At 45.0% G+C, this 25,985-nt stretch overlaps 1 protein-coding gene across 2 annotated transcripts in view; it reads right to left on the bottom strand.

Moving 5' to 3' along the window:
• The window catches only part of PMS1 (PMS1 homolog 1, mismatch repair system component), a 1,062,426-nt gene that overhangs the window by 171,888 nt on the left and 864,553 nt on the right, over positions 1 to 25,985 (bottom strand). For both annotated transcript variants that reach the window (XR_015308390.1, XM_086955374.1), the window contains exon 12: positions 18,066 to 18,196. Coding sequence is in view for 1 of the 2 variants with exons in the window: in XM_086955374.1 (XP_086811500.1) it covers positions 18,066 to 18,196 (131 nt within the window). In the remaining variant the exon portion in view is untranslated. The remainder of the gene's footprint in view (positions 1 to 18,065; positions 18,197 to 25,985) is intronic.

Genomic DNA, 25,985 nt, shown 5'->3' on the forward strand with positions numbered 1-25,985 from the left:
ACTCCTCGACGCTGACCGCTGTCTGCTGGACGCAGAACGACGCTTTTCCGGCGTCGAACGGCGCTTCCTGGACTCCGGCGTCGAACGTCGTCCCCTCGACGTCGACCCTCTCATCCTCGGCGTCGAACGTCGACTCCTCGACGTCGATCCCCTCTTGCGCGACCTCTCACGCCGTCCTCTCGACGTCGGGCGGTCCGCCCTCGGCGTCGATCGCCGTCGTCGTCTTGATGTTCCCGACGTCGAGGAGCCCCTCGACGTCGATCGGCGGTGTCGCCTCGACGACGATCGGCGGTGTCGCCTCGACGACGACCGACGGTGTCGCCTCGACGGCGAGCGTCGGTGCCGCTTCGACGGCGAGCGCCGATGCACGTCCCTGCGCCTTCGGCGTCGGTATGAAGACCTCGACGTCGACGAAGACGATGACGTCGACGGCGGCTTCGACGTCGGCTTCTCCTTCGCCGTCGAGTCGTCGCGCCGTCTCGACCCGGAGCCCCGGGGAGACGGGGAGCACGCCATCGTCATCCCTCTCGACGCCGCCGTCGAAGCCTTCGACGTCGACGGAGAATGGGATCGTTGGCTGGACTTCCTGCCCCCGGGGAGCCCCCCAGGGGCCTCAGCAGAGGCAGAGGGATCGCTCCCAGGCTGCCCAGACCCACCTGCAGCACGTTGGCGCCTATCCTCCAGGCCAGCCAGCCTGATCTTCAATCTGTCCCTGAGTGTCCTAGCAGAAAGTTGCTGGCAGATCACACACTCCTCAGGGCCATGATCTTCTGGAAGGCACACGATGCAGACATCATGGGGGTCGCTTTTGGCCTTCTTCCTCTCACATGCTGGGCACTTAACAAAAAGGCCAGGCATTTCGGAGCCCCAAAACGCCTAAAAAACAGCACAAGGGTGAGAAGAGAACACCAAGCAGTAATCACAGCACTTTTAAAAGTCAAAAAGTGCAAAAACGAATTCAATAAACCCTTGAAAAAGGGAGAGCTCAATGCCAGGGTCCTGTAAGCAGGAGCCGGAAAAAAGAACTGAAAGTAAGTTGGACCTGCTATGCATTCTGGGATACTGGGAGAAGTCTGGTGTGTTCTCTTAAAGGCACAGTATCCTATTTAAGCCACATAATGGCAGCCTATGGGGCTTGTCTGTCCCTACCTTCCTCTCTATCATTCCTGAGTCTGGGACTGGGGGAGGCAGTTTTCTCTATGGTAGAAACTGGCAGGCTGGGCTGTGTGTGGTGATTTTTGGTGGAATTTCTAGTTGAAGTACTGGACAGTGTAGCCTGTGGATATAGGCTGCATTATTTGTCTTTAAATTCTCTCTTAAGTGTCTTTGCAGTTTCTGCATGATTTTGACAACTTAAGAGATTATTTTTGATTGCCGGGCTCTACGCACATGGGCGGGACTATTCACTAGATTATGACTATACACAGAGATCCCCTACTACAGAACTTCCATTCCCCAGACCTGCAAATAATCTGGGGGTCCTGTGGTCCAGCGGCAACACCTCCATATCCTTTAAAAGGCTCTCAGCTAGCTTAACAGGGGAATGGGTACTGTGTCACCAGTCATAGCCCAACCTGTGTACCGCTCGACCTCCCTTGGACATATAGCACTGATGGTGCTCATAATTAGCTTGAGGGTGGAACATAGTCCCTCCAACCTCTGGGTTGGTAACTAGAGATGGATTGTAAACCGGGGAACCTTAAGCAAAGCTATAATAGCTCTTTAAATACATGCATTTGTAAATTGGTACAGAGTATGCACACAACTCCCTCCCATTCTTGCATGGTCAATTCCTTGAATTAAAAATACAAAAATAAAGAGCCTTTCCATCTTATGTTCTCTGGGCAATGGCTCAGAGGTCGACAAGAGGGATGAAAAATGGAAAATAACACCCAGGCTTAGCATAACAGAGTCACCATAGAGGTAACCGTATCTTACTTTTATATCCTGCCTCATCTTCCTTTCTCAGTCTATGGGTAGATGTTACCACAAATGAAAACAAGCATTAACAATGCAATAGGTCTCGCATTTACGCGAGTTTGAACTATTGGCATTGTAAATGACAATGGTTTTTATTTATGTTTTGGTTTTTAAAACATAAATAAAAGGCATTGTCATTTACAATGCTAATAGCTTAAACTCTCACAAAAGAGAGCACAGTACCACAAGCTAAACTGTAGCACATGCCCTCTTTATACACTTCAGAAATGCTTCCACATGAAAGTATTTTTAAGAAAATATATAACTTATTAAAAGTGCCCATTCTTGGCCTATTACTATAGATATTTTTCACGTCCCATTACCCCCAGAATCAAGCAGTTTACTGCGGAGCATCCCCTCCCCCATACCTGACACTTCAAGGCCACGAACACAAACAGCCCAGCAAACTAAACGTTGCATATTATGATAAAAAGCATTTACACTGCAATGGGTAGAGCTATTTGCATTGCTCATTTTTTTTTATCATAAATAAATGGCATTGTCATTTACATTGCCAATAGCTTAATCGTTTGCATATGCGAGACCTATTGCATTAGCACCCACACACAGGGGGCAGGGGCAGGAGAGCAAGCACAACGAACGAGGGGGCAGGGTAGCAAGCACAGCGAAGGGGTAGGGGAGCAGGCACAGCGAGGGGGCAAGTGGCAGGAGAGCAAGCCCAAGCAAGCGGGGGCAGGAGAGCAAGCACAAGCAACGAGAGGGCAGGGGCAGGAGAGCAAGCACAACGAACGAGGGGGCAGGAGAGCAAGCACAAGCAACGAGGGGGCAGGAGAGCAAGCACAGCCAGGGGGCAGGAGAGGAAGCACAGCTAGGGGGCAGGAGAGCAAGCACAGCCACGGGGCAGGAGAGCAAGCACAGCCAGGGGGCAGGAGAGCAAGCACAGCCAGGGGCAGGAGAGCAAGCACAGCCTACAAGAGGTAAACTTTGATGGAAGTTACTTGTGGTCTCCTTAAACATACCCCTTTCATCATTCTGCACACCGTTTCACTTCTACTAATTGAAATCCCTTCTTGCAATGCATGGGCAACTGCAATTGCTGCTCTGTAACAGTTAGTATTGAATTCATTGCAGATCACCAAACATAGGTATAAAAAATATATTTATTTCAGGCGCAAGACATACCACGAGAGGAAGAATGAGAGGGAGCAGGGTAAAGAACATTATCATACAGTACAGTGAATTGCCTTACACGGACCACGCATGCTGGGCAAATCACTTAATCTCCCAGTGCCTAACAAAAAATAATGTGTATCCTCATGTAACGTAACCTGTGCTATGTAAAGCGTTCTTTGTATAAAATAAGTGACTACAAGCACTCTAATACATGAAGGGTTAACCGCAGGTGACAACTCTGCGTGCAATGGGACTGCAGGTGGCAACACAAGCTTCAACCACTTATGCAAATCGACAGATTTACCACGGGTAACAAAAACTTCACCTCTCTAGGAGAGAATACGGGCCTAACTCAGACCCCACCTCCCCCACCAACAACCATAACAAACAAAAAAAAACACCCGCACCGCGGCCGAGAAGAAGCAGGTTCAGGCACTTTGCTTCTAAAAGCTCTACATCCAAAACTGACAAAGGCCTCCTTGAGGGTGGTAATAGCCCCGGGGTTTGAGCAGTTGATAACCGCGGAGGTGAGCGAGGCCTCCACTGCCGTCGCAGGCCCAGCACCAGGCGATGCCCGCCATTGCTTTCACGGGTACCGGAGGATTTGGCCCACAACATAAAGCAGCAGCACAGTCACAGGAACATGCATCAAGCTTTAGTGGGATACGCCCAGGTGAGCTCGATCCGGCCGCCCAACTACAGGCGGCTCAGCCACGTGCTAGAAGGCAGCGGAGAGACTCGAAGAGCGCAAGGCCTAACATTTACAACGTAAAATCCACGTTCGAAATATTTCTAAATACTACTTCTCAAGCATGTTGAAAGCAAGCACAGCGCTATCAGGACTGGATACCCCATGGAGAACAGAAGCCCTATCCTCAGAGTGCACTATGGAGTACAGAACGCAGTGCAGCCACCGAAGGCTGCCTGGTAAGTGGGATCACAACGTTAACCATTTTGCTCATAGGTGATGTTATCCTGAAAGGCTGGAGGCGGCTCGTACTAGGCGGACATGGCCCCTACACAGGACACGAGTAAGGAACACGGGTACAGTCGAGAAACACACCACCCTCTGCCTCCTTGTCCACAGAAAGCACCGCCTCCTCCGGCGGTCTTATTGCGTATGTCGTAAAGGCGTACCGAGAAGTAGCAATGTCTCCTCACCGTGTCACAAGGACCGCTCCAATCCGGAAGAGACTGTCATTGGCTGATGCCACTCTGCGATACGTATACTGCCATGTCAAAGGGGAGCATGTTGAGTTGAAATTGAAGGCGACTGATTGTCATGAACTTGGGTTTCCCGGGGAAAGTCATTCCCCTGTGCCCTAGTTTAACTAAATTAGAAAAGTAATATCACAAAGTAAAACCTGTGAAAATAATTCTTTGTGCTGTGCCTCGATTTTTAGGAGGCGATGTGAAGCATGTTTTAATTCCCCCTCCCCTATTTAGACAGGGATCCCAATTACTAGTTTAGATGTACAACAAGAAAAAAATTAAAAAACGTACCTGCCGCAAAGCTCTGAAATTTTCGGAATCGGGGGCGTGTTTTTTGCTGAGTGATGGATGACGTCACAGATAGAAAGAACGCAAAAAAAAGCCCCCGAATCCGAAAAAGACGGGGCTTGAACAGAGTGGCTGGCCTACGTTTAGGAAGCCAGCCAATGGAGAAGAGGGGCGGGTTCCAACCTCCTCTAAGAAACATAAAATCTTTGGCTCCGCCCACTGCTATGCAGTGCGACGGTCCTCGACCTAAAAAACGTTGTTAGATGCAGAAAGGGACTTTTTTTAAGCCCCAAAGGAACATATCACTTACTTCCATGTAAATTCCAGAAGTGCCTAGGAAAAAAAAGTTCATTCAAGTTTGTATTTTAAAACCCACAAAAAGTTCCCCACAAAAATAAAACCGTTTGCATTAGTGTAAAACAGACTAACAAACATCATGGTTGATATTTATTTTCTTTTTTTAATTTTTTACACTTATAAGGCGCACAGCTACCCAAAAAGGGTTTCCCGGCGCCGAGACACAGCACAGAAGAAAAAGGTAAAAGGTTTGCATGGTCGTTCAAGTTATTGTTCAAACAGCCAGGTTTTTATGTTTTTTCTGAACCTAGCGTAGTTTTCTTCTTTGCGCATGTGTGGAGGGAGTGCGTTCCAGAGCTTAGGTCCTAGCTGTGCAAAGGATTTCCCTTCCATTCTTGCAAGTTTTCACCTGGGTACACAAAAATTGGCTGCTGATTGTGACCGTAAAATGCGTTTGGGAGTGTAGGGGTGGGCTAAAGTTTGCAGGTATTTAGGTGCCGTACCTGCCTTTATTTTAAACATGTAACTGAGAGCCTTAAATCTAATCCGGTTCTCTACTCTGAGCCAGTGTAGGTCACAAAGGCATTTTGACACACTGGTGGTTTTAGGAATTCTGCATAGCAGCCTGGCGGCAGAGTTTTGGACAAGTTGCAAGTTGTTACAATCTTAAAGTAACGTTCGGTTTCCAAAACTATCTATTTAACAAGAAACAACAACCAAATAATATAAAAAACGTGGGGAAATTAAACGTTAATAAACTCGATCGCAAGATACAAAGAGAAATCAAACTGCAAAACACTCTATCGCAAGTTACAAAGGGAAAAAAATGCTTACAGCTGAGGCAACCACAATGTTAAACCATCTGTCACATTGTAAATATTAAAAAAAGTGCTTACCCAGTAATTTAAGAAAACTGTCTAACGCCGCAATTAAATGACTAGTGTTCGCCACATGCCTTTTTTGGTAGTCTTTAGGGAGCCTTAAGCTTGACTTCTTCAGAGAGGGTCTCCCAGAGGCTACGAGTGAACTTTCTGTCTGCACTCTTCCATCGAGGGTTCTGTGCTGTCCTTGCCATGGCAGGGTCTGCCTACCCTCTGGCCGTAACAGCCTGGTGCCAGGCAGGGTGCTGCACCTAGTCTCTCTGTGCAGGCTCAGGAAGTCCTACGTTCCCTTAGACACTGGGGTCAGACCACAGGGCGGCTCTTGGAGTGACCCCTGCGCCCTCCAGGCAGGGGAGGCAGATGTGATGTGTGTGAAAAAATGTTCATCTGATGGAGGGGGAGGGGTACACTCCCTCATACAAATATATAATGGCTATAAAGTGGAGAGCTGCGGCGAAAGTGAAAGCGGGCATTCTTTGTTTACACAAATGAGCTGATTGGCATGTGAGGGGTTTACTTTGCATAAAGGGTCGTGCAGGCTTTTTGTTTGTGGCATTGTACAACGCTTGATTATCAACGTCACCTGTAGCCGTTGGCATCAGAAAACTGCAGAAATTATAGCAAGACGGCTTAAAATTTCACACGTCACGTTCTCGTGTTGATTAATAGCGCTGCAAATATTGTCTTTGGGGTGTTTTCAGTGCTGAGGATGTCTCGTGGACGCCCCCCTAACCTGCCTTCCCCATCTGCCCCAACTGCGTACAGATGCCAAATGCCTCTCTGTATACTGTTGTATCTTCAAAACGAAAAGGGTCAGAGATAGGGGGTCCCTAGAGGAAAGAAATTTGAGAATAAAATTGTTTTCTTCAAGTCGTCAACAAGGCGGAGTGAGCACGAGAAAGGAGGAACGGGGGTACAGACGGAAGGGAGGGGGGACAAGGGAGAAAGAAAGGACAAGCAGCATGTGGTGCCCACCCCTCACGCACCCCGGCTCCCTGCGCATTCGGCGCTGCCGTGTTTAGGTCAGGCCGCGATGGATGCGCAAGACAAACAAAAAGTCCGAACAGTGCGGACAAACTGTAGGTGGTAGCCGCTGCTTCCAGACTACATGGAAGTCAGAACTGCCACTGAAAACAAAGGTAAGAAATGCGAGAACAACACTAAGCCAATGGCAAGCAGCAGGAGAAACTTGCTTGCCAACATATACAGATTACTTAAGGTCTCGCTGAGACAGCGCATGCAGCGCATGCACTGCCAAGTCGAGACCTAAAAAGAAAAGCATTAGGAGACAGACATTTATTAGAATCACTCCATCACAATGAAGACCTAACTCTGAAAACAAATTGAGAACTTACTGGAAGGTTGGAACCCCAAAATCCTTACTTGGTGGGGTCGCATCAGGACCATCAAGATTATGGTCACGCCGCTAGTCAACTACCTCGTAAATATGTTAGCTCTAATACTATCAAACGAATTGCGCTCCAAACTTGATAGGCTACTAAAAAATGTATTTGGGAAAACAAACGCCCTAGAATCTCCATCAAGAAACTACACTTTCCTCTACAGCTAGGAGGTGTTATCCTAACAGACTTTAAAAACTACTAAACTGCCTTCTTAGCAAGACAAAGCTCTCTTTGGTTCTCCCAACCACAGATTATACCGCCAAATGGCTACTAATTGAAAATCAAGTTTTAGGAGACCTCCACCCCATAACATTGTTAGCTAGCAAAACAACCCCCCCACCCCCACCACATCAGCCAAACATATTGTAACAAACCAAAAAGAGTGCTGCTGAAGATTGACAAGCACCTTGAAACCCAGATCACCTACTTTCTAATGTGAGTTAAATTTGGAACAACCCTAAAATTAAAATCCATGGGGAACCAGTACTTTGAAGTTCCTGGACATCTAAAGGTCTCCAATTCCTAAAACACCTTGGCTCGTAGCAAGCACCTCTTTCATTTAGAGAATTATGACAACAATACAATCTGTTAAACATAGTTCTCTACGACTTTCTTAAACTTAAAGTCAGTTAATCTAAAATCAAATGTCCTTAAAGAGACCCCTCTCTCCTTGGAACTATTCTGTCCTTCAAAAAAGCTGGTCACCAATCCTCTAAGTTTTAACACCTCTTAAAACTAGTCTTCATACTTGAAATAGAAACTCCAAAAGAAATGAGAGGCCAGTGTGACCCTCTATCCAGACTCTTGCCATCCAATCTGAAACGATCTGTTTCCCAGAAGATTACAACCTCCCTCTCCCAAACTAAAGTCTGGCTCTTTTGGACCCCTGCCCATCTCTATGTCCTTATGAGAGAAGCTAACATGCTGGGACTGCAACAAAGCTACAGGGGACCTACCCCACTTACTTTTCTACTGCAAAGCGGTCACCCCATTCTGGGTTTGCATATTTGAGTTCATCCATATTCTTAATGGAGTTCGTCTGAACAAGTCCTTTCTTTCGCTAATAAGGGGATTCCTAGACCGACAAATCCAAACACAGAATGACATCCTTCTAGTAGACATCCTATTAACTGCAGCCTGTAAGTCCGTGCAGGCTATCTGGAAAGACACAACTACTTGTTACTGCTACCTTGTTTCAATCATGGCTAACCTGAGTTACCTACCTAGGGGGGGCAGAGAGAGCTCCTGGAGAACACGTAACAGCTCCATATGGAAAACTCTTCACAAATATTTTGCCATTACCAAACTTCCATAAACGTACTACCTGTCCTCACGACAGGTCTACTTCTCTTACCCTTCACCAGATTATTATCCTTTGAAGAGCTATATATATAAATGAACTACTGGTCTTATGATGTGCAAAACATATCTCTTATGAGATGTATTTGGGAAACACTGAAAGGATGTACTTTGATGGAGCTACATTGGCAATAAGTTCCAAACTATAGGATTGTCACTTCCACTACTGGAATTCTTAGGAGTCCACAGCTTGATCAGGTGCTATTTAATTTTCTCTTCCATTTAATATGATTCATCTTGGTGTTATTTGATCTGATCTAATTAATTTCGATTAGATTTGATTTGCACATGTGAGCTGTCTATCAATATTTTATATGTCACTATGTATTAGCTATATTTTCTTTTTTGTTCTGTTTGTAAAAATCTCAATAAAATTCTTTGAAATGTAAGATATAGAGAACACGCTTGAGGAACCCTAGTGATTTTTATCCTGGATTTTGTGAAGTTTAACTTGTTTATCCTTGTTTTACTATCTCTATGGAATACAATGTAACTCAGTTGCTACTGTACTACATTCACTTTCTGGCAACAAAAACTGAATCACGTCAATATCCTTTGATTTCTTGTGTGCTACTTCACTATTCTTATCAGACTGCTTCTATTTAAAATATAATATATCCATCTTGAAAAACATTATGGGGTAAAATACAAAGATAAAGATTCATTCAAATCACACATTTCCAAATCTTTAAGTTTAAGTTATTTCATGGCAAGAGTATACTTTTCAGTATTTGACTGAACCCCTTTTCTCCCTATCCACACTGACTGTTCGCCATTCAATCTTATTTTCTACAAGAATGTCATTAAATACTTTGGCCAAGAAATGTAACTTGTTCTAGAAATTATATGGGCAGTCAATACCCCTTGATCTGAATCAATCTAACTCCATTTTTGCCAGGCATGGCACCCCTCCCTCGTATCCTCCTCTTGTTGATTGGTTCTTCTAGTCTGGCTGGGCACTGAAAAAGAGTATTCTTTGAGCACAATATCACCCTTCCTTTGTTGATGCTGACCTCTTCTCTAATCTCTTCCACTGACTTACTGAAAGAACCCAAACATGTATCAATAGATGCAACAAACATTGTTACAGACTGGTAAACAGAATATCCAGGTCTAACAGTTAGGGAGGGCCTTAGCTGTAGCTTCCTTGGTACCACATAAATTAGTCACTGATTGTTTTATTTTGCGAGGTTTTGATTCTACATTTTTAAAAGGCAAGAGGGAGGTAAATACTCATGCAAGCTTCCAGCAAGGAAGGGGTAAGTTCCTCTACTTACCCTGCCTTAAAAGACATGGGTGTTTTAGTTAAAAGGCCTTTCTCAGCAGACATTGGACAGGTTTCCTGTGAAGAAATGGTGAATGCCTGCACTAACCAACTACAACATTTTACCCTTTCTTGCAGAAGTGTGTACTTCAACTACCACTGTTTGCTGGCCATCAAACATCGTATCAGGAATTGTAGTTACAAGGTCCTTCTTGTATTAACCAATCAGCTAGGGGGGAGAGGGCTGTTAAAGAGGTTGCGTACCAATCCTGGAATCTTTAGGGACAGAGCACCATAGCCTGTCCATGATACTGTTAAAGACTTTCGGAATTAAAGAGGTTGGGCGATACATACAGACACAGGCATATTGGATCTACTGGATATAATTTCAAGCCATCCCCAAGGAAACTCAAGGGCCATTTACTCAACGAAGAATTACATTGATCACTTTTATAGTTGACGGGACCTTCTGTTGGTTTGGGAAAGTTGAGACTGAGACCAGGGTTTTGTAAAGACAGAAGCAGCAATACCAAATGCCAATATCCTGCACTGGCACTGTTGGTTTATGTTGTAACTAGATTTATCTCCTTTTAGGTTGCTCAGCCAGAATGAGTGAGATGTCTGCGTGGAATGTTGGTGTGCGTGATGTCAGAGTGAATAGAATGTGTGTGTGCCTGGTGTGTGTGGAGAATGTCAGTTGGTGAGTGAGGGCTGAGCAACATCCATCAAGCTCCTGGTGGGACCTAATACTTATCATATTGAAACCAACTAATAAACACCTGACTTGGATTAATTACCTGGCTACCTCTACATTTTATCCTCTTTTATTCGCAACATTTTGGCGACGCTTTAAAGGAAACCTTGCGTGTTTTGACCTCAAGAAAACCGAAGGTGAGAGAACCTACATAATTCTATGAACCTTATTGAACTTTATTGATACAAGTAACTAGAAACTTACTTGTATTAGTACTTAGGTATTTCCTTCTTACTTCAGGAAGGTTTTGGGAGGTCAACTGAGAACATCCAGTAGTTGCTCTGAACATCTGTCAATAACTGGGTCAAAGTCAACATGAAGATTTTTTTCTGCAGGATCCCTGTTTTAGATCATAACAATCTAAGGATTGGGTGGGGGACCATTTCCAGTTCCCTTATTGAGAAGTAGTGGAACAGTATCCTTTCCCCATTTCTGTAGGCAGGACTGCCCATTTGTTTTTAAAAGGAGGACTATCCTTATGAGTTAGTGAAGTTCTTCTGATGCCTAGTGGAGCAGAAGAAGCCTAGATGGTGATGGCCTTAGCATCTACAATACCAATTGAAAAAGCCATTTCACTAAATCTATGTAATAGAACATGCTAACATTAATGGTAATCCCCATTTGAAAGACACATTCATAGAATGCCATTTTTTTCAAAATTGCCTTTAACACAATTTCTTTTTTTTTAAGATTGACATAATTACTTCTTTTCTTTTTCGACCCCCCCCCCCCCCCCCCCCCCAATCATAAAATATCGTGGCCTTTCCATTTTGCTTCCCATCCTCAGGAAGACATATCCCTTGATTGCCACATTTGTGTTTTTCCTCTACCCTTTTGTTCACCTACCCATCTCTATTTTATATTCTCCTCCTGTTGCCACATCTAGAACCCCTTAACCCTGGCTTCCATTTTCCCTCCATTCCAGTATTTTCTGTTACTCCATGCTCCTTTCCCTTGCTTGCTTTCCTTTTGCAACCTCAAGCTGCACCTCACTAAAGAGGCCTAACAATGCCAAAACTGGTCTGAGGTTGATTGTGCTCAGAGGGGACTTGAATCAGCAGAGCTGTCTGGATTACCCCTTGTGGAGAGGGAAAAATGCTGAATGCATATAGCATATAGTTGGTTCCTGTTTTTAACGAGCTAACAACAATAAATAAAAATGCGTTCCAAAGTAATTACCCGTGGCTGAGAATAAACTTATTTAGGCATTCCATCCATCGCTTTTTGTGCTGGGTAATTTTTTTGCATTTGTTTATCTGCGTTCTCTTTTATCAAAATTATTTTTCCAAAAAGTTGTGGTTGAAATTCAAAAGGAACTACAGAACCATAAACTTTACGGACAAGCAACTTTTAACTTTTTTCTCATAAATGATCTCTCTCTCTCTCTCACACAATTGGTATGTCCCATGGAACTATTGGCCATAGCAGCTGTAGCGGATAGCTATAATTTTCCACTGAAAGGACTCCTGCATCTTTGGTAATCTGATAGTAGTGTAAGATGGCCTAGGGGCATTGCGGAGGCCACCTGAGATCTGTTGAAACGGTCCTAGAGGGAAGTTACCAAGACTTCTTGACCTTAGTTAAGCTTTGGAAGTTGGTGTGTTATGTCTCATGAAGTATTTCCTCCTCACTGCATCTCAAAGACTTCCTAGTCGACAAAGACCAGATAGTGTTGTCAACTGGAAAAGAAAGGGACGATATGGGTGGATACAGCTTGTTTGCCACTCAGCAATATGGTAGTTTCCATGCCCATCTTTTAATTCTGGTAGACCTCATGTGTTGAGAGATTTTACAAGTTCTTTCCATCAAAATGGAGGACTCTTTTTATGGCACCGGATTTAATTCCAAGAACTTGAGACATGACTGCCGACCCCAGGTCAGACCTTTATTCACTAATGTCCTCCACATCAGCAGTTTCTAGTCCACGGGTACTTTACTCAGGGCAAGCAAGAACCAGCACTCTTTTTTTTTGCACCATTCAGGAGCAAAGAGGCACAGCGATCAAATCTGTGCCAGAGAGCAAAATCTTAGATGGCCATGATGGCATTGTCCTGCCAGAGTGAGAGACCGTCAATCAGCCTACTTCATATTCATTCCATATGTTTCCAGACTGTTTGTCTGCTTATCCAAGAACTATAGGAGCTCTTGACATCCTTACCCTGGACCACTGCTACAGGATCAAATTGAAAAAAGTGGTCATGTATTTAGTATATATGATTTTTTGAACAAATACTTTTATCTTCACTTGGGTTACTGACACCAATAGTGGAAAACATTAATACATCCATCAAAGAGGGAGGTGGGGTCCCCGACTAGGATGCTTCAACTCAGAAAAACTATAGAGTTTGTTCCCCCAAAAACTCATCAGTGGTTTTTTTATTGGTCTGCCATTCAGGCTCACGACATTAACCATGAAGACACCAAGTACGATGGGCCGAAGGCACAGAAATCAGACGGCATTTCAATAAAGCTAAATTGAATAATGGTAGCAAACACTTCTGTGTAACAGATGCAAGACAATCAACCACTTTGAAAAAATGTGTCACTTATGTATTCTTCGAAAGGACTCAACATCAACTATCTGGGGACAGTATTAAACTCCCATGGAACAAGTGAATGACGAAGTGGTGGAAATGCTCTAAAGAGCGCTTCCATAAACTATTTTTTGACCCTTTGGGAGAATTGAGAAGATTTCGTCCCAAATCTGGAAATTACAGCCAAATGGCCGTTGACTGATAAAAAAGTAGACTCAACACATACAGAAGGATTTGATGATGTTTTAGTCTTAGTGGATGATGACCATTATCTCTGCAACATACATAGACAACCCTTCCACTTAGCGTTGTAGGTCTTTCTGGTTGCCGGAGCTTGAGCCTGCGACAAAATATTTCCATATTCTTGTGGTAGATCCAAACTGCCAAGCCCTAGCTGGCCATGTACCATGCTGTCAAGTTCAGTGAGTTGGTATCATGATGGAGATTGTCTCTGTGATGTCTAGAAAGAATGTACTTTCAAAAGGATGGCTGGGCGTGTTCATAACTGCAGTAGCTCACTGTACCAATATTAGGTGGCCACATCAGAGCAATGAGGTTCAGCGTGCAATGATCTATCTTCACCTTCTTCAACACCCTGGAGATCAGGAGAAAACAGAGGAAAAGTTTTAGAAAGATCTTGGAACAACTGATCAAAAGGGCATTGCCTATCGTTCTTGGATGCCAAATTCTGCTGACGAAGCACTGGCATTTGCTGTTTCTGGAGTTGTGAACAGATCGCTAGTGGAGTGACCCCAATGATTGAATATGTAATTCACCTCATCTTGGTTCAGTTCCCACTCGTGACAATCTGGAAGCCGTCTACTGAGTGCATCCGCCTGATCGTCTGGCAGCCTGGTACATGTTCCCCGACTATGTTGATTGTTAGAAATGGCATAAATCCTCAGATGTTGGGTCTCTTCTGAGAGGGATCGGAACAGTGTTCCTCCTTATTTTTCTAGATAGAACCTAAATGTTGTGCTGTAGATTCGGACTAGGAGTGCTACCTTTGAAATTTTTAGATCTTCAGGAGCCACAAAAATTAGACATTTCATACCTACGGCACTGCAAAAGTCCCAATGCTTTTGCAGTGTCACTGTCAGTTCAAGACCTTGCAGGGCTTAATCAACATGCTTACCAAAAACAGTAAGACCATCAAAGGGCACCTCCAAAATCTTAGGACCTCAAGATGAAAGGCTGTGTATTTTAACCAACCTTGCCTTCTTAAGACAGTACCACTGTGCAAGTAGGCAGAAACCGGTGTTTGAGGCATCCATTGCTGTATCAATAATGGAGGAGGAGGACAATTGCACTTTTTTAAGAATAGCATGTGCAGTTTCCTTCTTATCCTCAGGGATAAGCTCTATTAGAACATTGGAATGTTGGGAGCTCCATTGTAGACAATGGAGTGCTCCCTGCTTCTACGGGCCGGTAAAGGCCCGCAGAGCAACATTCCAATGTTTTACAAAGACCTCTCAGAACTCGAGGGGATTTGTTTTACTTGTTAGAACATTCTGCTCTCTAGTGGTAGAATGTTCTAATAGCCGTATAGCCCTTTGTAACAGGGCTATACAAGCTATTAAAGTCCTGGTCCCTTATTCAGCTCAGGCCATTAACACGGGAGCAGGCCTTAAATTGCTTGTATAGCCCGCTACAGAGGGCTATAATAAAGTAACGAAGTCCTGCCACATCTGTAGATCATAATGGCCTAAAGTTGTCATGGCATTGGCTGTTTTAATTCTGTTTGCAGCCATAGATTAAATTCTCATGCCCAAATTATGAATTCTTCTACTATCCTTGTCTGGTGGACTAGATGATGGTGTTATAGGTGTCTTAGTTCTTCTTCGCACTGCTGATGAAATAACCAAATCTGGTTTAGTAAGACTAGTAAGGCAGACTTGAGCTGATTCCGAAACCTTGTATTTCTTCTCCAGATGAGGTATTATGGCTGGAACAGTAGCCAGTGTCTTCATCAATTTGAGCTCTTCTGACCAAACAAATTCTAACATCGGTGTAGAATTTGCAGATTTCTGTGGCTGTTCTTAGATGTAGTTTAGAAAACAGTGGTCTACAGTCTCAACTGGTAGGTTGAACTTCTTGGTAGCTCTTTCTATTAAGGAGTGGAATTTAGGGGTATCATCTGACAAATCTTGTGTATTTGGTTTCTCTTCCACTCCACTTGGGAGATCAAAATTCGATTCATCATCACATTGGCCTCCATCATCCTGAGGTAGCTCACCTTTCTCTTCATCCATATCCGAAACACTGAATTAATTAATTGATAAAATCCACATCGCCACTTCCAGGTTTAGCAGAAGGTTCCTTTGACAGACATAATTATGTTCAGCCCCCTGTCATATTGGTGTAGAATTTGATCCACAGGAGCTAAAACATTATAGATTTCGCCAGTAGGAAATACTGATCCTGGATTAAGCTTGCACTATTCCCTGGAACAAAAATGTGAAAACGTGGTTGTCCACTTTGGTGATGAATGAGATGTGGACTAGCCCTGGCCTCATTGCGAGGAAGAGGGGGAAGGAATGTTTTCTTACCCGTAATCCTAGTTCTCTCTTATCAAATCTGCTTTGAAATCATAAGCACTGAATAGCCCAACCCATGTGCAGTGACGCTGGAGCAGTTCTTTCGATGTCACATTTTCACAGTAACTTTGCCTTACTTCAGAAAGGCTTCGAAGTAGATGTGACAAAAATATAGAAAATCTGCAGCCTTAAGACTTAATTCGTAGCACCAAAATACTGGAACTCCCTCCCAGTGACGCTGCGAAAATCCCCAACCGACCAAACCTTTAGGAAACAACTAAAAACTTGGCTGTTCTGAAACTTCCTAACCACAGGTTACCCCCTCTTCTGGTGAGCGCTGAGATGCCCCTGGGTGAGTCATGCGCGATAAAAGAGTCATTAACATAACATAACATAACAAGACAGGCTAAAATGCTGATTTCATTACATTTACTTTAAAAAATGGAATACAGGGATACAGCTTTTATAGACCACTAGAAATAAGTAACCAGGGTTTTTTAAAACGTCATTCACAAAGTATGTTTACATTATTTTAAAGTGAATGAAATGCAAGTGTAAGGCAATGCAGCCTGCATAGGCTGCAGCATTGAAACAATGTGAATTGTGCCTTTAAAAGCCTCTTGATCCCCCAGTGTCCCGTCATAAACTGCAGGTGGCAGTTTACTTAGTTCTTTTTGATGCAGTAAATAAAAAAAGTAAAAATTAGGTTCTAATCAAAAAGAATCTCTTCTGTCTGGGAGGAGGAAGGGCTGCTTATGATTTCATTGGAGATTCCCCTGAGAGAGAACTAGTATTACAGGTTAGAAACCATTCCTTGATCTCAGGGGTTTGAAACGGCTACAGAACTGCTCCACACCTGAGAAGTGAAAGCCATGGAGAGCACGGTGGGCCCAAGATGATCGCTGTCAGCTGTAGCAACCATGAGAGAGGCTGTGCAGTGGTGGTAGCTGTAAAGTATGAAAATGAAGAAGCGGTCCGCAGCACCCCGTGGACCCAGGTGTGATGTGGAGCCACAGCTGTGGCTTGCAAACTGGAGACACTGGACCCATGGGCCAGACGGCATAGGAAGGAGCAGTAGGTGAGGACCACACCAAGGCAGACAAGGAGCACAGTTAGTTCAGTGGCCCAGGAGGCTCGGTGGAAGCAGAGATGGGGTGGTGGAGCCAGCTTTCTGCATCCCTACTTATTAAAACTGATCGCAGGGAAGTCAACAAACTTTAATGACTGGACAACGACCTTGTGAAGCACTGGTTAGAGGCGGTCGATATCTAGCGCTTAGAGACGGGGCCTAATCCTCCCCTGATGTGGACTAAATTGAGGAGATACACTACTGCCAGCCGAGCTGGTGGATACTCTATGCAGGAGAGGGAGCCCTGGAATGGTGGTGCAGGCTAGAAATCTGATGCTCCGAGACGGACAGATCCCTGCAACTTCTGTGCTTTCGCTCAAATTAAGCGAATAGGCACCATGTGGTCCCAAAAATGAAGCCCATGCTTTTTAGAAAAACCCTTTAATATATTATTAAAATGTAGTTTTATCATGACAATCATGTTTTTACTTAAAATAATTGGAAGTAAAACAAACTGTGCACTAGTTTCTAAGAACTGCGCACTATCTATATAATATTCTATATATAAGGACAGCCAGAACATTCAAAGAAGGAATCTGTCATCGCCCTCATCAGGGAAGTGCTAGGAGTTTTGTAATTCTTCACTTAGAAATCAAGGTGTAGACATGCATGTTTGACAACTCAGAGCAACCTAAGAATCACCAGTATATGTTACTCACACTGTGCCCTGGGCCTGACCCACAGAATTCCTTTCCAAATATATCATTATGCCTGCTGCAATACGAGTGCTGCAGCCAGTCAAGCTATTCCAGTGCTATATTATACATATGTTAAGCTCCATAAGATATGTTAAAACTTCTTTTGACTTTTGCTTTATAAATATCTGTGATTATACTTTAAATATGTAACAAAGCACAAATGTTTAGGGTTAAGTTTAACAGTGCCTGGGTGTTCGATTTCGCAGGATTAGTAAACAGTGATCTGTATCATGTAATCCCGGTCAGAGAACGAAAGCACCGAATATAGATGTGGAGAAGGCTGTAACAAGGTACTGACAGCATTCTTGTGTCCCCAGACTGGAATGATCTGTCCCATACTGGAGCTCTCTGGCAGGTTCCTCGGTGCGCCTTACCCACCCATCCAGTTGGGCTTTTGTGGCAAATCTCATCTTGCCCTGCAGGTTTGATTTTGTCTTTGTGCCATATACCAAGCAAGAAGTGCACTTCCCTGGGGATGCTACTGCTACGGGACAAGACTACAAAGTCCTGGGTTTGGAAAAAAGGAACTTTAAAATAAAAATAAAAATAGAGTAAAAAGAAAACAAAGAAAACCCAAGGAAACGGACTGTCATACCTGGTAACATTTTAATCCTGAACCCGTTAGTAACAAGTCTCCGATCTGAAATGAACATCCATCCGTTCAGTGCTGGGCTTTCTTTCTCCATACTATAAAGGGCACCCATATAGTGTGAACCACCAAGAAGGCTGAAACAAAAAAAATCAGTTAAATGGAACTGAAACAACATATCATAATTGCGCAATCAAAATAAATAAATAATATAAAGCACTAGCACAGTACTATCAATGAGTATACAAACGCATAAAACAAATAAGTACAAAACTCTGTGAATACTTTATTGGATTTCCTTAACTCAGCAATTGTCAGGAAATCTCCCAAAACAAATAAGCATGACTTTAGCACAATGAGGTAATAAACTCTTTCTGGCGGTCTGATTGCCCACAATTTTTGTGCTGCAGAGGCTTGGTAAAATTAGGTAGTTTTTGTGTTTCAGTCAATTTCCCCAGGTGTTATAAACTTCCAATGGTGTTTGGGTCAGGGACAGAAGCACTTCAACGAACCCGGAGGGATCTGGGACACAGAGGACGAGGACACCCTTTCTGCTGACTCCATAAATTCAATGTCTGCAGGGATCCCATGTACTGGACTCCCGCCCTGGTAATCATTAGGTTGCTTGTAACTCGCTAAACCTCCTGGCAACAGGTGTCGCCACAAGGAAGACAGTTTTTAGAGTTAAGAGTTGCAGAGGCTTATACATTTTATTTAAGTTTTAATATCTGCATACAATGGTATATTTTATGAATGTTCATACTTCACTTCCCTTTTTGTTTTATTTCCTTTTCCCCCCTTGTTTTCCTTTTCCATGACTTAGATATAGGTGTTTATTGATTCCGTTTTATTATGCCTTCTCAATTTTATTTTTGTATCTCATATACCTTTCATTGATTGAGTGTATTACATTCTGTATTCTATGCTATGTTTTGGTTTCAATAAACTTGAACTTAAAAAGAGTTGCAGAGGCAGCTATGTTTTGGCTCAAAAGGGGAACACATGAGGAAGGTAAGAACTTAATTCAAATCTCATTGGGGCATAATGAAGGGCATAGGAGGAAACAGGTGCTGTACATTTTTAAAGGATTTAGTCACAACAGGTGACTTGTACAGGGAAGGCTGGTTGGGCAGAAGTCCTGGACGCCACTTGAGAGAAAATTTGTGTCTGAGCAAGAGTCACCTTGAAAACTCCAATGTGCAGAAGTGCTGACATTGCACATTCTTGGCGGTGGCGACTAGATCTAACTACTGCTCTCCCCAATCTAGCAAGAGACCTTGCCCAACCACTGGGTGAAGACGCCATTCTTGACCTGCTACGGAGCAATGGCTGAGTTCATCCACGTTCAGAGACCCCACCAGGTGTTGAACCACCCGGGATGCCCCGGGGTTCCAGGTATGTCCAACCAAAGGTGCAAGGCCTCCTGACGAAGGATCAATGACCCCAACCTGCCTGGTTTGTTGCAGTACCACTTGGAGGTGGTCTTGTCCATGAACAATTTAACTAGCCTTGACTGAAGGAAGAAAGGCTTTCAATGCCAGTACTAACAGATTGATGTGGAGCTGAGTCTGCAGGAGACCAGAGTCCACTGATCTCCACTTCTCCCAGGTAGCCACCCCAGCCCAGGAGTGACACATCTGTCACAGCTGTAACTCTGGGAGAGGAAGAGTCAGAGTTCTGTAGTTGACCCAATCATGGTCATGAGCCACCACTGCAGATCTTTTTCAGTTCTCTCTGATATCTGGACCAGGTCAGAGAGATTTCCCTGATGCTGTGCCCACTGGCTCTTCAAATACCACTGGAGTGCCCGCATATGCCAACGGGCATGTGTTACCAACAGGATGCAGGAGGCGATGAGATCCATCAGCCTCAGAGCCATTCTCACTTAAATCCAAGATAGAGGCAGAAACATCAGCATCATTGCCTGAATATCCTGGACTCACTGTTATGGAGGAGAAGCCCAAAACTGCACTGTATCCAGAACAGCGCAGATGAAAGAAATTGTCTGAGAAGGAGTCATTTATGACATGTAGGCATGTAGATAGTGAATCCCAGTGAATGCAGGAGGTTCGCTGTAGTCTGGACGTCGAAGATGACTGCTTGCTGACTCAATCAACAGCCAATCGTTGAGCTAGGGGAAGACTGGATCCCTTGAACTCCGCAGATGCGCTGAAACTACCACCATCACCTTGGCAAACACCCAATGGGCACTGGAAAAGGCAGAAGGGAAGCAAAGCTAACTGATAATGCTCCTGGCACACTGAGAACTGCTGGTATTGTCTGTGGGCAAGCAGGGCAGGAATGTGGAAATAAGCGTCCTGCAAGTCCAACGCAACCATCCAGTCTTCAGGTTGACAGCATATAAGACCTGAGCCAAGGTGAGCATTTAGAATAATTTTTTCCCAGTAGTAATTTAGAGGGCGCACATCTAGGATAGGCCGAAGACCTCCATCATTCTTTGCAACCAGAAAGTAGCCGTAATAGAAACCACAACCTATTTCTGATACTGGCACCCTATAGATAGCTCCTTAGGCCTGAAGCAGTACTTCCTGTCACAAGAGCGGAAGGTGGTCCTCCATCAACCAATTTGGTGAAGATAGGAAGTGGTGGCGGGACTTGTAGGAATGGGACGGCGTAACCCCGTTGAACAATCTGTAGTACCCACTTGATTGATGGTATGTCTATCTATTGGTGCAGATGGTGTTGGATTCTGCTGCCAACTGGGTGCCATGATGAGGGTGTGCCCATGCTGGATAGAGGGCAAACTAAAGAGGCTTTGAGTGTGCTGCTGCCAGGGAGAGGGGTGGATTTGGCAGACCTCTCCCTGTGGGGCCCACGTGCATTGTGGGACACATGTCCACGAAAGTAATGAATCTGCTTGCCATTATGGCTAGGTGGGGAAGGACATGACCGATAGCCCCTACCGTACAAAGTAAGGAGCGCAAGGCAGAATGTGGTTGTTAAGTGGATACAGAGAGCCCAAAAGACTTAGCATTGACCCTACTATCCTTGAACCTCTCCAAGGCCGAATCTGCCTTTTCTCCAAAGAGACGTAATACATCGAAGGGTAAGTCCATGATCGAGGCTTGGATATCCACTGAAAAGCCAGTATTCCTCAACCAGGACCGACGTCTCAGTGCCACGAAGAATAAATGGCTGTGCCCAGTTAGTCAGTCATATCCAACCCGTATTGAGTTGTGCACTTTAGTGCATCTTGCCCGTTAGCAATAGCTTGGGAAAGTATGGCCCAAGTCCCATCTGGGACCATAGGCAGCACTTGCGCAACCGCATCCCACACAGTATGGGAATAATGGTCCAATAAGCATGTGGAGTTCACAGACCGAAGTGCCAGGCTGACAGAAGAAAAGATACTCTTTCCGAAGGTATCCAGCCTCTTGGATTCTCTATCCGGAGGTAGAAAAAGTACCTATCCAGGTAGGGAAGGTACCTGGATTAATTCTGTCGAGGTTGGGACTACCAGGCTATCAGGGTTGGGATCATTGGAGAGGAAGGCTGGGTCCCCTGAAGTGGGGCAATGGTAGCAAGCAATGGTTCTGTGCATGGGAGTACCTGTGTAGGGCTTGGCCCAGGCCATGAGCAGGACATCAGTGATGGCTTCGTTGTAGTGTAGTAGGAGTTCTAATGGGGATACCCCCAGTTAAAGTACCTTCATAAAAACTTTGGTTCCAGGACTTCAGCCGTCCTTCGGAACATCATCTGTAGGAAGCCCCTTCCTTCAGAGCCACTGGTGGAGGAGAGAGGAGACGAGGTGTCCTTACCATTGGCATTAGCCAGGTCCTTATACTAGGTGTCATCAGACATGACCTCTGCTAGAGGTCAGTGTAGGAATAGGGTTTCTCAGATCCAATTCATTTGTGTCCCTCAGTGAGCCCTTCAGTGTAATAGGGCTCCGTCTCAGATTCAGGCTGTGTGGGCCTGGTCGGGGCTGGAAGAGACATTGGGCGATGCAGGTCTTGCTCCGTATCTCAGTCAGGAATCACGATTGGCTTGGTGCTGCGAATTGGTGTCGACAGCGAGGTAAAGGCACCCCTGGAAAGGTCCCCAGAGGAGGTCGCAAAGTTGCGGCCAATCATTATCCACCAACGTACCCTAAGTGGTGGACTGGCGTGATAGCGAACTCACCAGCGGAGATCCAGTCAAAGACCCTTCCAAACCCGGGGGACTTGAAGGTGCTCCACAGGGGTTTGACTGCCCAAAAATGAGGCTCATGGCCTAATAAAACTCTGAGTTGAACGGGGGTCGCTGCAGGAAATTCGGAGAAGCGTGGCCTAGACCCAGTTTCCGACACCGGCTGTACAGGGACCTCCTGTGAAGGGGGTCGACGTTTGTGGTGTTGTTCGTTCATGTCGTCTGAAGAATGGAAGAATGGTGGAGATGTCGAACAGCGCTTCTACTTCTTTTTGTGTGACTAACCAGAAAAGGCCCTGGGTGCAAGACGAGGACCAATGCGAGTGACTCTGGGAGTGGTCCTGAGACTTGCCACTCAAACGGCATCTGCAGCGGCACATGATGAGCAGGCAAAAGCTTCATGGCCTGCTCTTGGAAGGCCTTTAAGTACACTGTCCTGAAATTAAATGAAAACAGCTTTTATTAAGCGCGTAGCTACCTAGGGCCATACCAGCGCTGAGGCAGATACCAAGAGAACATCATAGCAACACTTAAGGGAAGAGACACATTTTTAGCAATTTCCGAAAGGCCAGATGGCTGGGTTCCCTCCGTAGGCGGAGAGGAGGTATCCAGAGCCTAGGGGCATTATAAGAGAATGCACGGCCGCGACTTCTGGCCTTCTTAATCTTCAGGACGACTGCCAGATGCAGATCGTCTGAGCGCAGCTGTCTAATCACCTGGTAAGGGTGGACAGTGGAATGATTGATCGCTGGTTTATTCCTTGCTAACATCTAGTGGGTGATGCACATAGCCTTAAGGTTAACTCTCTCCCGAACAAGGAGTCAGTGGAGGGACTTTAAGGCAGGTTTTGCAGGTTGCTGGTTCGAGGTCCCCACAAGAATATTTGCTGCGCAGTTTTGCACTGTTTGGAGTTTTGCGAAGGTCAAGCTTAGGGCTCCAAGGAAAACGACGTTTCCGTAGTCCAAGCAGGAAAGAATAATTGACTATACCATGAGCTTTCTTGCCTGGAGGGGGAGGGGTGGAAGCACTTTGCGGAACATCCCTAGGATGCCATAGCAGAAAGCCATCACCTTCTGTGCCTGGACCATAAAGCTGAGGTCTTGATCAAGCCAGATACCCTGACTCTTAATCTGGGTCTTGGGTGCAGGGAGGGGTCACATGCAGGCAGGCCACATTACACCCGCTTTAAAGGGAGACAGATTGCCAAGGAGCATCAACTCGGTCTTGTCACCATTCAATTTTAGATACGAGTGGTTCATCCACTTAGCTACCTCTTCTAGACAGGGACAAAGGCCCGTAGAGGTATTATCGAACAAGTTACTTACCTTCAGTAACGATATATCTGTAAGAAACATTAGTTAGTTATAGATTCATTACCTTAGAATTACCCCCAGGCGTCAGACTGGATCTGGAATGTTTTTCATCAGCAGTACCTCTACGCGTCGGAAGCTGGCGTGGTCCGCTCCAAGTCCGTCGTTGGCGTCGTGTCGCCGGGATGACGTTGCAGTAGCTACCTAGATGCCGCCCTCGCGTGCTGACGTCAGTTCGGTACACGACTTTAAGCGCTAGAAACGCACAACCATGCAAGACACTGACCATTGGTGCACAAAACTAGGCGCCTGAAAGGATATCCTTCACTCAAGAAATCAGTTTGCAGAACGGGGAGGATGGGTGAGGCGTTAAGGGATCCACAACTAACTAATGTTTCTTACAGATATATAGTTTCCGAAGGTAAGTAACTTGTTCATCTGAAAGAAACACGTTGTTATAGATTCCTTACCTTAGAATAGATACCCCAGCAATACCAACTCCTGAGGCAGGTCTGCAAACCAATATTACACCAGAAAATCCTGGAGAACAGAACTGCCAAAGAAGCCATCTCTCCGGACTTGACTGTCCAGGTAGTAATGTTTTGTAAAGGTGTGCAACGATGGCCACGTAGCTGCCTGACCGATATCGCTCAGAGGAACTCCCTGCCCTAAAGCAGTAGTGGCTGCCATCGTCCTGGTGGAATGGGCGAGCAACCCCACTTGAGAACAACAAGCCTTGATGCACAAAATGACCCACCGTGAGATTGTTCATTTGTGTACGGCCTGACCTTTTTTGGCACCCAAATAGCCAACAAAGAGCTGGTCGTCCACCCTGAACTGTTTTGTGCAGTATAGATAAAAAGACAGTGCACGTTTTGAGTCCAGACGGTGGAGCCTTTCTTCCTCTTTGGAAGGATGCAGAGGCGGAATGAAGTTGGGCAAAGTGATGGTCTGCCCAATGTGAAAGGCAGTAACAACTTTTGGCAGAAAGAATAGACGGATTCTGAGGAAAACTTTGTATGGATGCAGAGAGAGAAAAGTAGGCTTTGAAGAAAGAGCCTGGAGCTCACTTACTTGCCTGGCAGAAGTGATGACCACCGGTAATGCAGTTTTGAGCGTTAAAAGCCTCAAAGGACAGTTGTGAAGTGGCTCAAAGGGAGCGCACATCTAATAAGTTAAGACTAGATTCAAGTCCCACTGAGGTATAACGAAAGGAACTGGAGGAAAGAGATGAGTTATGCCTTTCAAGAATCGGTTCACTGGGGACTTGAAAAGCGAAGGCTAATCTGGAATTCGAAGGAAGGCAGAAATGGCCCTTGATAGTACCCAGTATTATTAGGAAAAACAAGGGAACCCACTCGGTAAGCAAGGACCAAGGGTATTAGTAACATCAATCAACAAAGGTCCTTGACAGAAAACAGAATGTACAGACTTCAATGGCAAGGATAGAAAACCTTTCAAAACGACATGCATATAGTGGGACACAATCCTGTATCCACAACAAACAACAAGACTAGACAAACAATTTACAAGGGTAGGAGGTTTAACCGGCAATTTTACAATTTGTGAGCAGCTAGTGCAAAATAGAAAGAATCAATCTAGCTTTACTCATGTAGTAAAAACGCATTTATGTCACACAGTGGGGAACTAGTGTTTAAACTACATCAACTGTCGACGGCGTTTCGATCCTGTTAAAATAAAGGATCATCATCAGGACAACCAATGTATTGCCTAATATGCAAGCCTATTTACAGGAGGAGGTCCAAGGAAAGGTATGGCGAACTCAATAGTGGCTGAAGCTAGGAGATGTCTGTGTCTCGGTTCCAATAGGCACCGGTGACTTGAAGGCCCAACTGGGATTAGAGGGCAGGACCTCTGGCGATCAGGTGATCAGGCAAGCTGGGCGTCCCATCCGATGGCGTCGCTGTAGTAATTCAGAAGGATAGGCCGGGGGTGGAGTTTCCACGTGTGATTACGGTTCCAAAAGGGGTGCGGATGGGAACAAGAAATGGTAACCGCCCTAATTGAGGCGGACCTAGATTAAAAGACATGCAGTGCGTCCCGTCCAGTGGCGCCGCTGCGGTCAGAAGGAAGGTCTCCTAGCTTCAGCCACTATTGAGTTCGCCATACCTTTCCTTGGACCTCCTCCTGTAAATAGGCTTGCATATTAGGCAATACATTAGTTGTCCTGATGATGATCCTTCATTTTAACAGGATCGAAACGCCGTCAACAGTTGATGTAGTTTAAACACTAGTTCCCCACTGTGTGACATAAATGCGTTTTTACTACATGAGTAAAGCTAGATTAATTCTTTCTATTTTGCACTAGCTGCTCACAAATTGTAAAATTGCCGGTTAAACCTCCTACCCTTGTAAATTGTTTGTCTAGCCTTGTTGTTTGTTGTGGATACAGGATTGTGTCCCACTATATACATGTCGTTTTGAAATATTTTCTATCCTTGCCATT

Source organism: Lissotriton vulgaris, chromosome 2_1, assembly GCF_964263255.1.
Source record: "Lissotriton vulgaris chromosome 2_1, aLisVul1.2, whole genome shotgun sequence".
Taxonomy (NCBI): domain Eukaryota; kingdom Metazoa; phylum Chordata; class Amphibia; order Caudata; family Salamandridae; genus Lissotriton; species Lissotriton vulgaris.